Here is a 14,673-nt window from a genome sequence, read left to right on the forward strand (position 1 = left end):
TAAAGCTAGGAGCGCTGCCCAACTGTTGCAGGGGCGCCTCGAGCAGCTGAGCCGCCGGCGCCCGTTTGCTCCCGCCCCGCTTGGCTCGGACCCGCTCCCGTGCCCCAGAGCCCGGCGTGCGCGCGCCAAGCCCGGACTGCTGCCACTTTGCGGCCCGGAGTGCCCAGGGCCTGCCCTCGCTCCCGCAGCAGGCCCCGCTCCGCGCCTCACCTACTGCACTGGTTTTTGCCTTCCCTTCCAGCACGTCGGCATGTGCCCCAAAGCGGGGCTGCTGCCCAGCCTCCTGCTGCAGCCGCCCGAAGGGACCACGGGGTTTAGCCCCGCCTGATCCCTTGTAGCAGCACCGGCGGCCGGCCGCTGGTGGGGCCCGTCCCACACCAGCGCTTTGCAAGACAGCTGGGAGCAGAGATTTGCAGGAACGGCCTCCAGTAAGATGCAGGCCCCACTCCCGGGATTTGTAGCCAGTAAAGCAGCTCCCTTGGAAGCTGAGACTCCCAGAGCCACAGGCAGTGTTGCTGCCCGTGCAAATGGCCCGGCGCTGCTTTGGTGCTAGGATTGCTGTCGTCTGCCCCACAGGGAGCGCAGTGCAGAGGCACGGGACGATCCGGCCTCCCGGACGGAACCAGCCCCGCTCCGCGGGAGGCTGCGGGCAAAGCCGGCGAGCAGCTGGGACCAGCGGGACGGACAACGGCCCGGGTCTTCTTGAGAAGGTACCAGCTCCCTCGCCACTCACTCACTCGCTTTATTATCGTACATCAAGAGTTTGCGTGTTTTTTCCCACGCTTTTTAACAACTCACGTCGGGGCACGAGGTAGTTCTCCAGCAGAACAGGTGCAAAAGGCCTTGCTCACGCTTGGTTTTGCCAGAACAGAGAAGGGAAACCCTCAGTATATCTGTGCCATTAGTACAGGAAAAAGATGGCATCAAACGGAGTAAGTGCATATGAGCGTTTTTAACAGCCTGTGAGGTCGAAGGGCAGCGCCTCTCTGCAGAGGAGGCTCCTCCGGCGAGCACCGGCTGGAGGGGAGAGAAGGAGCCCGGAGCGCCGGGCGGGGGTTCAGGCAACTGGTTAGAAAAGCTCAACCTTCGTGCTGAGCCGGCACTGGGACAGCCACCAGAGGAGCAGGATTTAACTTAGGTGCTCGGCAAGTCCCTCAACGCCTTTGTACGTGTTCCAGGTTTGGTTTGCTTGTGTACATAAAACTTGCAACAGTGTGTGTGTGTGTATATATATATATATATATATATATATTCACTATGTGCGCTTATCCACATGTATCCTGTGTACTCTCTGTTCATCGTATTTTGTACCAAATACACAAGCACGCACATCTGGCCCGCGCCGCGCACAGCCGGGCTCGCCGGGTGAGACTTCGTCCGTTTCAGCGGCTGGTTCAATGCGCGGCGCCCACATATTCACGCGCGGGGGGAAATGAAACAGTGGCTAACACTCCGCACCACCCACTTCTTTCCTCGGGGCGCGGGCCCGAGGCAGAAGCCAAGGGCTGCTGTGTCTGTTCCTACCAGCACAATAGTCAAAAAACCCGGATTTTTCCTTTTTTTTTTTTGGTGCCGCGTTTATAGAAACAAGCGAGGGGACAGAGAGACAGCAGCTCTTATCAGTCCGCCTAACTCGCGCTTTGCAGTTAGGGGATAGCAATGATTTGACAGGAGACCTCAGGCTTGGGCTGGACACAGGCAGCGCCGCCGGGGAGGAGGGTTAAAAGCATCGGCTCTGCTCCCGGGAGAAAGATGCTCTCGCAGCGCTCCCCCGGGTCGTGCGGGGCAGGCGACCCGCAAGCTCCCCTTCTTACGTGTTTGTATCTGGGAGCTGTGAGTATTCAAGGCCCTTCTGAGCCCGACTCAGTTTCAGGCTGGGTTGCCTTTTTTGAATGAATGAGACATTCTTCCTGCTGCTCAGCTGCTGTTTTGCAAGCTGAGCCATGCAATGGGCTGCACAGCGAAGCCAAGCGGGCCCCTGCTTGCCTGCCAGGCAGCCGGGGACAATACAGAGACGGGAAGCCGGCTCCCAAAGGCTGGGAGGCCGCCCCCGGCCCCGGGAAGCGGCAGCCGCGCTCACTTCAAAGGCAGCAGCTGGCCGGAGCCCCGCCAGCACAGCGCGGCTCCTCGCGCATCGCAGCGGCGCCGGCTCCAGCTGCGGCGGGAGAAGAGCCGCGTCCTGCGCCCTGGCCCGGCCCCAGGCGGCGGCGAGCCCAGGGCCCGGAGCGTCTCCGGGACGCGGGGGAGGCTGAGTGCGGGGCCCGGCGGGAGCCTCGCTGCAGCGGCCTCCGCGGGCGACCCAGCCGCTGCCGTCCCCGCCCCCCGCGCTCCTCGCGGCGCCCGGGCAGGGGAGGGGGCGCCAGTGGGCGGGAACGGGCCGGCGGCTTTCCCGCGCCGAGCCAGGGCGCTCTCCGACCGGCCTGCGGCCGCCCCCGCGCGGCACCCCAGGAGGGCGGCGGCGCCGGGGCCCGGCCCGCCCAAGGCTCGGGCGCCTCGGCTCGCGCAGGGGCTCCGGGCAGCGAGCAGGCGGCCGGGACACGAGCGCCCCGTCGCGCGAAAGCGCCCGGCCCGCCGCGCCCTCGAGGGGCCGCCGGGGTCCCTGCCCTGCCCTGCCCGCGGCTCCCCGCTTGCTGCTGCGGGGCAGGGGCCTGTTAGCCCTGCGGCTCCCTTAGCCGCTCCCCTCCCCTCCCCGGCTCGGCGAGGCCAGAGAGCCGTGTCCGGCCGTGAGCACCTTCGCCGAGGGCGAGGGCTCTGGTCCGGCAGCCATCGGCCGAAGCCAAGGGGCGGCTCCTCCCTGCAGCTGTCCCCCGGCCTGTCGCGTGGCTGCGGGGCTCCTCGCCCGCACTCCCGGGGACGCCGCAGCTCCGGCGGTAAAGCCCGCATGAAAACACGCTGGAGTCCTAGGCTGAAGCAAGAGCTGCCGCCGCGCGAGGGGCAAGGGGCAGCCAGCGCCTTCTCCTTCCCTCACCCTGCAGTGGGGTGCAAACAACCGTGGGCTAGCAACTAGGGTTTCTGTTGGGAATATTTCTTAACGCCATTTAGAGACGACACCTGCAGTTATGTGACTGCTCAGGCTGTCCTACATGCATTTCACTGACTTCAACCTCCAGTGCACAAGTTACCTGGACTGGGTGGCTCCCTGGATGCCATCAGATTCCTTGTGGGCCCCAGCCTGCAACTCTGCTGGGCTTCAGCGAAGGGTTTATTTATTTGGGATTTTTTTCAGCAGCAAGAGAGGGGTTTTCTTTCATCAGAGTTCAGGAAAGAGCAGAGCCGGAGTATTTCTTGAACTAACAGGGTTCTCTGCATCTCCGGAGTGGCTATTAACACCCTGTTATACTCAACAGCTTAGCAGCCTGGACGTCAAATACCCACCCCATTTTAAAACACTACCAAACTTTTATACCTTCACCTCACTTTGTACTGTGCTTAGGTTCACACTCAAAGATGCCTTCAATTATCCCACTGGGTTTTCATGGTAAAGGAATACCCTCAATTAGTGGATTAAGTGGTAAATCAGAAGAGAAATTTGAGAACTTGCATTTCCCAACTGTCCCCACTCCCCAAATTAAAGGGACAGACACAACCATATTCACCATGATGATCAGTTTTATTGCTTGAGAAACAGAATATTCATTTCTAAAGGCCTTCAAAGTTACTGTGTGTTGTACTTATGTTAAATAGAATTATTGTGTGGTTATATTGCAACATGGCACAATGACATTACAGAGCTGCAGATAACCTTTGGATAACAGTACTTAATACAAACCCATATTGTACTGTCGAGAAAACATTCTTAGAGTGGACATCAAATCATTTTCAAAGGTAGTGATTTATACCAAAATCAAGCATCAATCTAATGCCATCACACAGTCCATGAACTCTGTAGTGTTCTAAATTAAATCAATAAAACATACATTTGTGTTTCATCAATAGACTCTCTAATCACCTTTTAATGTTGTACTTAGTGGTGGGAGAAAAATGGTGGTAACAAGGTTATGTTGTAGGTTGCACATAGCTACTAACTAGGAAAATTTACAGTCTTTTTTCCTCTACAACTATGTATAGATTCAGTCTGTGTTCACTGCAGTTGCTATTTGATGCAGACTACTAATTTTCTTCTCCCATGTTGTTATTGTTTTAATATAGAATACTTGGCACCATAAAACGGTAACAAAAGACAGACAAAAACAGTTTACAAAATTCTTGAAAGGTACACCCAAGCCTACCTAGAAACTTCACATTCAATCCTTAATATTACATAGAAAGAAGGTATTATAGGAGTAACAAAGTGAAACTGCTAATATATGTGCTATATAGTTTACTATATATCTGTATCAATGATGGCACCGCTATATATTATTTGTTATATAAATGTTGGTTCTTGACATACACTTAACTAAAACTATTAGACTCCAACACTAACTGCTGATATGGCACTCTCAAGCATTCATATTGGAAAGTATATTTAGCATAAGTTTTGGTAAGGTTTATAAATTATTTATATATCTGTGTATATACACACACATACATATATATATATACACACACACACACATATATATATGTATGTATAGAAAGCAGCTGCTGTGTGATTCAAAACCATGTAACATGGCAGTATAGTAAATAACATGAGAAAAAAATCTATAAAAATGAAAAACAAAATTCTAAAACTAAAACACAAACCATAAGCCTTGGTCAACAAAGAAAATACCATTTAAAACCATCAATATCTCTATCTGTACAATCCAATGTACAAAACCCCAAGTGGTAAAGATATATAAGGTTAGGCATGACACCTTTAAAAGTTTATATAATATGCTGAAGTAGCTTTTCCACATTGACAAACATTTATTAAAAGTTGAAAACTCTGAAATCTAAAATACAGAACTTCTCTGCTGTCTATTAGAGTTTTGGCAACAAAACTGTGACATAATATATATAAAAAATAATTCCACATTTCTACTTGATGTCACATGAACATACAAGACAGTGAGGTATGTGAGGCTTTTCTCGAACAGAGTCCAGATGCTGAAGCATAGTGTACGATCAGCAGTCTAAAAATGTGGCACTCAGTACTTGATTTATCAATACAGCTGTTACGATTATGCATTTCAATATACTGCTTATTCTTTCTTCCTCCATGCTACAGTGTGGTTTCACGAAAGATCTTCTCGTTTCGTAGGCATCTTTTTCCTGTTGCAGAATTGGCATTTTTTAAAAGAAAGATAAACACAAAGGGGAAATGATGTAGAAAATACAAACGAAAGGGAAAAAAAAATGATATTTACCACCACATCACTGCACGACACAACACTTTTGCACATTTGCAATAGGTTTACCTGCCCCAGCAGCTATTCGAAAGGACAGGAACACAGGCTGCAGCAAGTTAGGGAAAAACAGGAGTTACACACTTGCAAGATACAAACACTTTGAAATGATTAGTAACAAACAATAAGAATCAATCTATAACCACTAACAAGCTGATGTCATTCATGGTCTAGATTTCTTTGATTACAGTAGCTCTAAAATCCTGAAGGGACTTCTGGAAGGCAGCCACCTGAGCGTAATCCTATGGTCTCGCTGAAATCTATGGGAATTTTGCTATCCACTTTAATGCCATCCTTGCATATCACAACATATTTCTTTTATCACAGCATTAACTGTTGAAAGAATGTCATGCTAAACACACGCTTGTTCAATATGTGCATCAAAAAAGAAACCAAAATGATAGTTCCTAATTGGCTTCTCATTTTGTTGTAGAGGCCGGCGTAAACCTTTCTGTATTTTAAAATCTGACTTAAACATTTCTATAGTAAAATAGTCAAAAATATCTATTTGCATTGCAAAATGCTATACTGCCTCCACAACAATTTTAACAGTAAAGTTAAAATCAAATTTTAGAAAAGTAATTAATATATACAATGAATATGTATGTATAGGAATTTAAGTAGTTCATTATCATATACCAAATTATAATTCAAAAGCACTAGTACTGCATCTGGCAATGATGCGGTACTATTATTTACAAGTTCCTAAGAGATTTTTTAAATGGATAGTCCAGCTTAAAATTCTAGAGATGTTTCCTACCAGTTTTTTCTATAGCTGGAATTTAGCCCTCTAAGCATTCCTTTTTTTACCTGTTGCTAACATGTATTGCTGTCAAGATGTAATTTTTAATAGTCAACTAGATATATAATTGTTAAAATTATATATAGGAAACAAAGTAGCTAACTAGGTCAAACTAAAGGTTTCCATTGATACTGTATATAGGAATGATCATCAATTAAAAAAAATATTCATAATAAATATGACATTGACATGTAAAATAATTAGCTGAATAAATTTTGATTGGCTCAAATTTTGAGATGCATTAAGTTTAAAATAAAGACAAAAATAATTGATTTAAATTACAATAAACAGAATTTGAATATATATTCTACTATTCTACTTTCTTACTAGCATTTAATAAAATGCAATAACTGTAACTTTGAATGTAATTACCTTGTGATCCCCCATGCAGACATTTGGCCCAATATGGTCATATATCACTATCTTCTCATCATTTTCTGACTAGTTTTAAAAACAAAGAAACAATCAGTTAAGGTATTCTTCAGATTACAAAGAAGATAAAATAATAAAACTGAACACATGAGTGGAACTCCAACAGGAAAATGCTATGAGGTTTCTGAAGGAGGGTATGTTAAAGCGCTCTTCCTTGGCTCTTCAGGACAATTATTTCATTGCAAATTTTATGTTTAATATTCATTGTGAAGATCTGTGGGATTTTCCAGATAAAATAATGCCCATAATCTCCATAGCTATTATTTCTTTCCAAGTCTTATGAACTTTTAGTGCCTATGATGACAAAACTAGTGACTCAGTCACAGGTATGTTCAAACCTTTTGTCAGTGAAATGCAGCACAGTTTCAGCGTAGTCCTCTCTCATGAACAACACTATACATAAACATTGCTCTCAGAGCAGTATGTTATTCATAGTTTCATAAAAATACCTTTTTAATCCACACAGTATTATTTTGAATGCAGATCTATTAATTGATTTTTATAGTTCACATTATTGTTGTTTATTTTTATGCTTTTATATTTATTTTCATGCCCAAATATCATCATCTTGGATCAGGACCTGATTATGCTGTTGATTCAGTTATGTAGGGTTAAACAAACAGAACCTGTTGTTCAGAATTTAAAAAAAAAGCAAATGCACAGAAGTCAGGAACATCTTATTTCTACCAGGCATTTTTCTTTAATGAAAAGACCAGTCAAGAGATTTTAAGAAAATCAGTATCATTCAAAAGATGTCATTCCTCCACCAAACAATATCAACTGCTTGCATTCTGCTTCATGTTGAACTTTATTCTTAAACATTCCCTTTGCAACTGCAGTTTAATAAATAACTGAATGTACTCATCTTTCCACCATTTGCACTGAATGTCAGGTTTTTACAGCCTCTTTTGTTTGTCTAGCACAACCCTTCAGGAGCAAATACAAAGACACTTGACACACAAAGGCAATTTTTTATTATGCTAAAAAATTCTTATAAGCTAATTAAATCTGGAGTATGCATATTCTCAAGTCTCTGATACAATCATAGATGTGTTTTAAAGTAGTTTGCAGTACTAATTTATTTTGTATGAAACAGTCAACATTTTCTCATCTGTAATCAGTCAAGTTTGACTGGGCAAGAACTTTATATAAACAGGAACATTTAGGACTATAAAGTTAAAACTGAATTATCTTTAATGCAGTAAGGAAGCTTAAGGTCAGATTTACTTTATAGCATGATTGTCTGCCAAAAAATATAAAAACATAACCTTCTGCATTGTATGCATGAGCACTTTCCAATATTTCAAGATCATAATGCCACTACCATCGGAAGTGGGGATACATTCATCAAAAGCGACTTGATAATTTACAAAGGCAGCATAAAATTGTGGATTTTCAACTGCATAATCTTTAGACAGATAAACAAATTACAGCAGCGCACAAGCAGAAACAATATACACTTGGCTGAGCATTCATTACTGCATGCTATCAGGCATCAACGCAACTCCCTAGCAGTGGGCAACCTTTGGTGTTTTAGGGCTCAGGAAGCATAAAATAACATGATGGTGAGGTAACCGACCATAGCATGATAGATGATGTTGCATGAAAGCTGTTTACAGCCCCATGTCTGTACAATCTGTAACGCCTAGTGTGTAGAGCTGAACATACTGTAGTATGTGCTAATTTGTGCATCCTGCTCTTTTCCTTACAAAGGATCCAAAATACAGATTTACTACCATTTGTTGTTTGAAATAAGAAATAAATCTGTAAGGGCTGAAAAAGTAAATTCTTCAGCTATTTATAACACACAAATAATTAAACAGCACGATGCCTAATAATTTCTTGGCAGTTAGTTATACCAAGGAAATTCTTAGTGCTTTTAATTTATAGTATAACTTAAAACAATTTATTGAACTTATGATCAAGTAGCGTAGTAGTACACTTTTAGTTTCTTAATTGCTCCCTTTTTAAAGTTCCAGAGTGTAAACCTTCATAACGGATCTGAAGTCTGTGGGAAGGCAAACAAGGCTTAGTGTACATAAATTGGAAATGACTTAAACCTATTAGGTCATCTTGTCCTTTCCTCCATTAGTTCAGCACTCTTCACGATTTAACATTTTTAGTCCTTTCCTCAAGTTTTACTGGGTCAGAATTTCAAAAGTGGTCCCAAGATGGGTAACAGGAGGTATATTCCCTTCTGATGCAAACAGTCTGAACTCCAATAAAGTTAATAACATTGTACCAATGTATGCCAAATTTCCCCTGTAATTTAGCATTTACTAATTTTAGAGATGTTCAAAATTGCATACCCACAATCTGCAAATGCAAAATTGCAAGTACAAGTTTATAAGATTTTGAAAAATCATCTCTAATCTGAGTAACTAGACTGCTGAGATTTTCCTGTGTAGACTATTTCAGACTGTTTGGATTCATGTATACAAATATTCTCTGCTCTTCAACCTTAATTTTCCTTTTTAATGTTGTCCCATTACATCTAGCTATTCCCTCAGCCTGAAATCTCCCTCTTCAGCTGCCATGTTTATGCACTTCAAACTTGTGTATACACTTGCAGGTCTTCTTATACATAGCTGTTTTTCTTTAAAAAAAATCCTCATTGGTCATCCTTTCCAGGTCCTTATCCTTTGTTCTGAGAGAATTCCACTGATGACTAGAACTATATGCAATACAGCAGATTTTGCTTTATACGTGTTCAAGAGATGCAGAAAAAAATTAAGTTACCTTTTGTTGCTGATAGAATACATACAAAAATAAGGGCCTGTTCATTTTATATTTCTGTACCTTGTTCTTTTTTGGCAACTCTGATTTCCCAACATTACCCTCTTACTGAATGCTAGGATTTCAGATTATTTAAAAGTTATAAGGATCATATTAAAAAAAATATGACATTCCCTTATCTGAGTGGGACAGGAGTGGAACGGACCAGGGTCTGCACTGGGGACACCAGTGACCTGGGACTGCACACCTCCCTGGCCTGGCCCAGCCTGGTGGGCAGATCCACCACATGCAGCTAAGGGCAGGGCACTGGGGATGTCTGAGCCCAGCTGCAGCCACACACAAGCCTTCAAAACGTGCCAGGCAGGACCTAGTGCTGGGCAGCTCCTGGGCTGGCAGAGACACCGGGACAGGGGCAGGCATGGCTGGGAAGTACAGTAGGCTGTGGGAGTGCAGGCCTGTGGCTATCACTGACGCACACCTCCAGGGGGTGGGGGCAAAGCAATGGGACCCAGCTCCAAGGACTCTGAGATGCTCTGTGTAGACAGTACTCCACTGCCACTTGCCTTGTGGCACTGTTTGGGCAGCTAGCTCTGCCCTGCCCTGCTGCTTGCCTGGCCATCTCTGAGCTCGCCCACTCTGTGGACTGTCAACACAAAGGATGGTGAGTTGGGGGCAGGTGACCCCCCTGCAGTGGCTGTTGCCCCCAAAGACATTAGCCGGAGCCCTGGTCCTTGCCTCATGCCTGCTGCCCCTGCTCAGGGCCAACAGGGTCACCATGAGGGGCAAGTGGAGAAGGCGCTGACTTGAGCCACAGCTATGGCAGGGGTCCCCAGCAAGTGGCATGCTGAGCCCAGAGCTCTCACCCCATGGGAACCATTCCTGGTATGGCTGTGGGGCACCTTGCTGGGCAAGCAGCAGGTCAGGGCAGGGCAGGGCCAGCTGTCTGGGTGGCACCATGTGGTAGGTAGTGTTGGAACACTGTCTTGGAGCCAGATCCCATTGCTTTGCCCCCACCCTATCTCCTCCTTTGGAGGTGTGTCAGGACAGTCCTGGCTCCACGTGCCTGAAGCCCACTGTGCTTCTCAGCAACAACTGCCCCTGTCCCGGTGCTATCCTAGGGCTCTGCCAGCCCAGGAGCTGCCCAGTGCTCAGCCCTGCCTGACATGTCTTGGGGGCATGTGTGTGGCTGCAGCTGAGTTCAGATGCTCCCAGTGCCCCGATCTTAGCAGCACATGGCAGATCTGCCCATCAGGAAGGGCCAGGCCAGGGGAAGGGGGTGGTCCTGGGTCACTGCTGTCTTGGGGGCATCCCCTGTCTTGTTCTCCACCTTCCCTGCTCCCCCACACCCCTTTGCCCCACTGACAGCCACCCCAGATCTGAGCCAGCACAGCTGGAGGGAGCTGTGTGGCAGGGGCCTCTGCTCTGCCCACACTGCCTGGCCTGGCTGGTCAGTCCTTAGCCTTGCCCCCTTGCCAGTGACTGGCTGTCAGCGGCAGCAAAGTGGGCGTTGGGTGAGTAAAGGCAGCCTGCTGGGATTCATGTGGGAGTGCCCTCAACCTGCTGGCTTCAGTCATTGGAGGCAGCGTGAATGTTCACGTTCCTCTCCCCCATCCCTCCCCATGGGAAAATGTCTGTTCCATTTGCTCTTGACCTAACTTTGGGTGCTTAGAGTACAGCACACAGACAAGGTTCCTTGGGTAAATCTGATATTTTTTATTAGACCAACCCAAATAGTTGGAGAATAGTTGTTAAGCAAGCTTTTGGGTTCAAAAACCCTTTGTCAGGCTACGACTATTTGGGTTGGTTTAATAAAAGATACCAGATTCACCCAAGGAACCTTGTCTTTCTATGTCCTTAGACCAACATGGCTACAACTACACCCCTAGAGTACAGCACAAAACTTAGGCTGCTTCTGCCTTGGGCTTTTTGAATGCCTTGATTTAGCCCTTGTGCATCAAGAAGAGGGATCTCCATCTTTGCTCCCCAAAGTCCATTAGGGTTGGAGTTCTAGGAATCTCTGACGTTTCTGTAGCTGCACAAACATACTGTTCTAGGTCTTTGCCTGCATTAGTCAAAAGAGGAGGTATATTCTAGCCCATGGCCTGTTCGCAAGTTGCAGAAATAAATTCTATTCTTCAGTCTTTGTGATGGCTCCAGTTTTGTGTACTGACAAGTTCACCTTGAATAAAAGTTTTGGGAAAAGTTTAATGTGTCCATGTAAAAACTTCTTATAGGTTAATATGTGAGTGAAAGTGCCTTAGAAACCTGAGCGGTTGTGGAAAGAATGCCCTCAGCTGTTCACTGAGTTATCTGTTAATTGTAATTATATAACTTACTGCAAAACAAACGCTCTAATCATGATACAAAACACACTGATGAGAGAGAGAGAATGAGAGAGGGTTATAAACTTTAAGAAGCTAAGCTCAGAATGTTTCATTTTGTTACATACCCACTGAAGCTGCAACATTAAGCAAACTGCACAAGGATTTTTTTCAAGCATTACCTCGTGCAATTTACACGTTAAAAAATGTGTTCACATACAGGAAGCACAGATACATGCATAACTCTTAGTAGGATAAGACATTGTGTGGAGAAACAAACCAGATACTTAGGTGTGGCAAGTCTGATATGCACTGCAATCCTGCAATAAAGCCAGTTTAAATAACCCAAAGAGTGCAAAGAGACTCTTCCATGTTCCTTACACCCGCCGTATGCATAACAGGAATACCAAGGTGTGGTCATCCAAGGTAGGAGGCACCACTGGGATGCTCCTCTGCCACAAGGATTCCCTACTGTGGTTTTGGTACTTTGGGACTAATTGACATCCTGTGTCAATTGGGACACCTCTCAGGTTGTTATAACCTGACCCAGAGACCAACTTTACAGTTTTACATATTACAGTTATTGGATCAGAATGCAAAGCCTCCTTTTACACCCTGTCCTGAAGTGAAATGTGGTGTGTGTAATATGGTGACCAGGCTCAGTTTTTCTACAGAAAAAATGGAGGGGGGAAAGGACAAAAAAGAAAAAAATAGAAGTCTTCAGCATGCTGACAGGTATTATTAAATTAGGATTACAATTAAGCATTGAGATTAAGGAACTCTATATCTCATAGGGATGTTGTAAAACTTAATGGTATAATATTTGTAAAACACTAAGCTCCTTAGAAAGAAGTGAGAAATACAGATATAAATGTAATTATTCTGTTGGTGTTTCTGTCCTCAACTTTTGCTCTGGACAATTAAGAACCTGGGGACAGGCAGGATGTCAAATGGAAAAATAACTTTGTTGCAGATATGAACAGATTGATGACATGACTGTACTTACTTTTAGAATCAGTTCCTTGGCTGAATGCGACATTAGAATCCTGTCACACCAAGCTGGACATCTAGTATTCATGTACTGCTTTCCTTGGCTACAGTCTTCACTGTATGGGTAACTGAAAAAGAATAGAGAGTAACATTTGTTAGCAAGCATCCTGACTTTTTAACATTGTGCAAAGCAGCTTGAGCAGCCACTGGCTCAATTCACATACTTCTTTTAAACTTGCAAAAATGATGTCCTATCCCCTCCCCACCCGGAAATGCACCTATTTACTTACTCCTCCCTCCCTCAACCCTGACAAACACTCCCAGATTTATATAGCCCAATGCTGGAAGGTGCTGAGCACTTCTTCAATGCTTTTAGCTCTCACTGATTTCAATAAGTATGAAGAATGCTCACACCTCAGTGGCCCTTAATGAATAAACATTTATGATTTTATAATCTTTTTTGAAATGCACTTTTGCTGTATGCCTATTTTGTCTCATCCCTAAAAAACCCACTTCAGTCTAAAATTTTAGCGCATGCTCAGCTTCAAAACTTTATTTAAACTTAACTCCATGTAAATTTCAAAGCACCATGCTCTCTCACCTTTTGCTTGGTTTGTTAGAGAAAACAGCACTATTATCTTTGGCGATGGTTGAAATCTTATCTTTAGAGATGGACTAAATCAAGAATAAGTCTTTTAACACAGTGGATCATTACATACAAGGGGACAGACCAACAGAGGATGGCATAGGGAAGTACCCAGGAAACTGAGGCTCAGATCACTGAATTTCCTTTACATGATTCCTTCAGGGGAGATCTATTTAATGAATTACACAGGTGACAAGTTAAGAGGCTTGGAGCCTTTCAGAGGTTTAAGGCTTCACTGGGATACAAAAGTGTATACATTATTCAGAGGTACTGGCAGGTGAGGTATGGCTCTCTTTCCATGGTATCTGATGGCTCAAGGGGAAGGGAGGTTATGGAAGGGAAACACTTATTATACAGGGACAATTTTTCATGGAAGAAAAATGAAAATGAGAAGGGCAACAGAATTAACACAGTCCTAAAAAATGGTTACTTTATATTACTGTATTTACTCAAATCTAAGATAAGGTTTTGTTTCTCCATTCAACATGGGGGGAAAACCCCTTGTCTTAGATTTGAGTACAAACAAGGGGAGGGACAGTGACTACAGGGTCAGAATTGGAGCCGCAGCCACCGTTCCTCCCCCCGGTTCTGCTTCCTACCTCTACCCACTCACATGAGGCTACAGAATTGAAATCATTTAAGGTACTTGAGCTAATAGGCCCTAGGTTAACTGTCAGGAGGCTAAATCAGAACATTTTCAGTGAAGTATACTTGGCAATGAAATGTCCCTGTTTCTTTTGATTGGTCCAAGCCTTAGATTTGTTGATCTCCAAAGTCATGCTTGTTCTCCCAAGCTGTTTCCCAATGGGATGGATTGAACAGCAGAATGGGGTGTTATCAAAGAAATCCAGAGGGATCTAGGAGAGCTCGCTTTGTTGAATATTGGTCCTAAATTACTGATATATATTTTTTATAAATAATTGCCTGATAGATGTATTTATAAGTCTCTGAATAAGAACAATGGATGGGTGCATTTAAGAATAAATATATTAATATAAATAAGGAGGTTTGTATTTTATTCTGCTTATTGCTGAATTCATAAAGGAATTATGGAGGTTTTCAAGACATGGTTTTTAAAAATAAGATTTCTGGGATTGTAGCAAAAAAAAAGCTTTCATGCTTGAAGAGAAACTTATTTACCACCCTACTTGGTGTGATATTATAAAACTGAGATGCATAGCTTTCTAAAAAATGGGTTTACAAGCTACATTGCCATTAAAAAGATTAGCCATGGCAAACAGCCAAGTAAAGTGTACTGAATGTATTGGAACAAACCAGTGATCTCAGTACCTTTTCCACCTCATCAAACCTAACAAGACTCATTTTCAAAACATATTATGAGAATTCAATTTGCTGCTTCACTGCCATACAGAAGTACAGCTTATTTCTGAGTGTCCATGGGATGTTTTGATGCTG

The 14,673-nt window shown here is 44.3% G+C and overlaps 1 protein-coding gene across 3 annotated transcripts in view; it reads right to left on the reverse strand.

Annotated features, from left to right (window-relative positions):
- Positions 1–3,591: 3,591 nt before the first annotated feature.
- Positions 3,592–14,673, reverse strand: part of INPP5A (inositol polyphosphate-5-phosphatase A) — a 457,340-nt gene continuing 446,258 nt past the window's right edge. For 2 of the 3 annotated variants that reach the window (XM_014607835.3, XM_019484184.2), the window contains exons 13-16: positions 12,628–12,739; positions 6,505–6,573; positions 5,292–5,379; positions 3,592–5,196 (exon numbers count right to left, since the gene is read on the reverse strand). In XM_014607835.3, coding sequence (XP_014463321.1) covers positions 5,299–5,379; positions 6,505–6,573; positions 12,628–12,739 — 262 coding nt within the window. In that variant the 3' untranslated portion in view covers positions 3,592–5,196; positions 5,292–5,298. Of the gene's footprint in view, positions 5,197–5,290; positions 5,380–6,504; positions 6,574–12,627; positions 12,740–14,673 lie in introns of those variants that run through there. The other variant, XM_059730011.1, reaches the window with a different exon arrangement.

The sequence above is a fragment of the Alligator mississippiensis genome, chromosome 6 (genome assembly GCF_030867095.1).
Source record: "Alligator mississippiensis isolate rAllMis1 chromosome 6, rAllMis1, whole genome shotgun sequence".
NCBI classification, from domain to species: Eukaryota; Metazoa; Chordata; order Crocodylia; family Alligatoridae; genus Alligator; species Alligator mississippiensis.